The following is a 249-nucleotide window of genomic DNA, read 5'->3' as shown; positions in this document are numbered from 1 at the left end:
CTGAGGCCCGGGAGGATCGCCTGGCTCGGCTCTACGATGAGGTGGAGCACGACATGATGGTGCGTGGGCTGCGGGCACGGGGGAGTGGGAGGGTCTGGGGGGCAGCCTGATCTCCTGCCTCTTTGGGTCCTCCAGCTGCTTGGAGCCACAGCCATTGAGGACAAACTGCAGCAGGGGGTCCCTGAGACCATCGCCATCCTGACACTGGCCAACATCAAGATCTGGGTGCTGACGGGGGACAAACAGGGT

The 249-nt window shown here is 63.9% G+C and overlaps 1 protein-coding gene across 1 annotated transcript in view; it reads left to right on the top strand.

Moving 5' to 3' along the window:
* LOC104410786 (phospholipid-transporting ATPase ID-like) overlaps positions 1 to 249 on the top strand; it is a gene marked incomplete at both ends in the record, with an annotated part of 3,804 nt that overhangs the window by 837 nt on the left and 2,718 nt on the right. Inside the window, 2 exons of the mRNA XM_010021049.1 lie at positions 6 to 59; positions 136 to 246. Coding sequence (XP_010019351.1) covers positions 6 to 59; positions 136 to 246 — 165 coding nt within the window. The remainder of the gene's footprint in view (positions 1 to 5; positions 60 to 135; positions 247 to 249) is intronic.

Source organism: Nestor notabilis, unplaced genomic scaffold (assembly GCF_000696875.1).
Source record: "Nestor notabilis isolate BGI_N333 unplaced genomic scaffold, ASM69687v1 scaffold21980, whole genome shotgun sequence".
Classification (NCBI taxonomy): Eukaryota; Metazoa; Chordata; class Aves; order Psittaciformes; family Psittacidae; genus Nestor; species Nestor notabilis.
The sequence above is the reverse complement of the archived record's forward strand: the minus strand, read 5'-3'. Positions and strand labels throughout refer to the sequence as shown.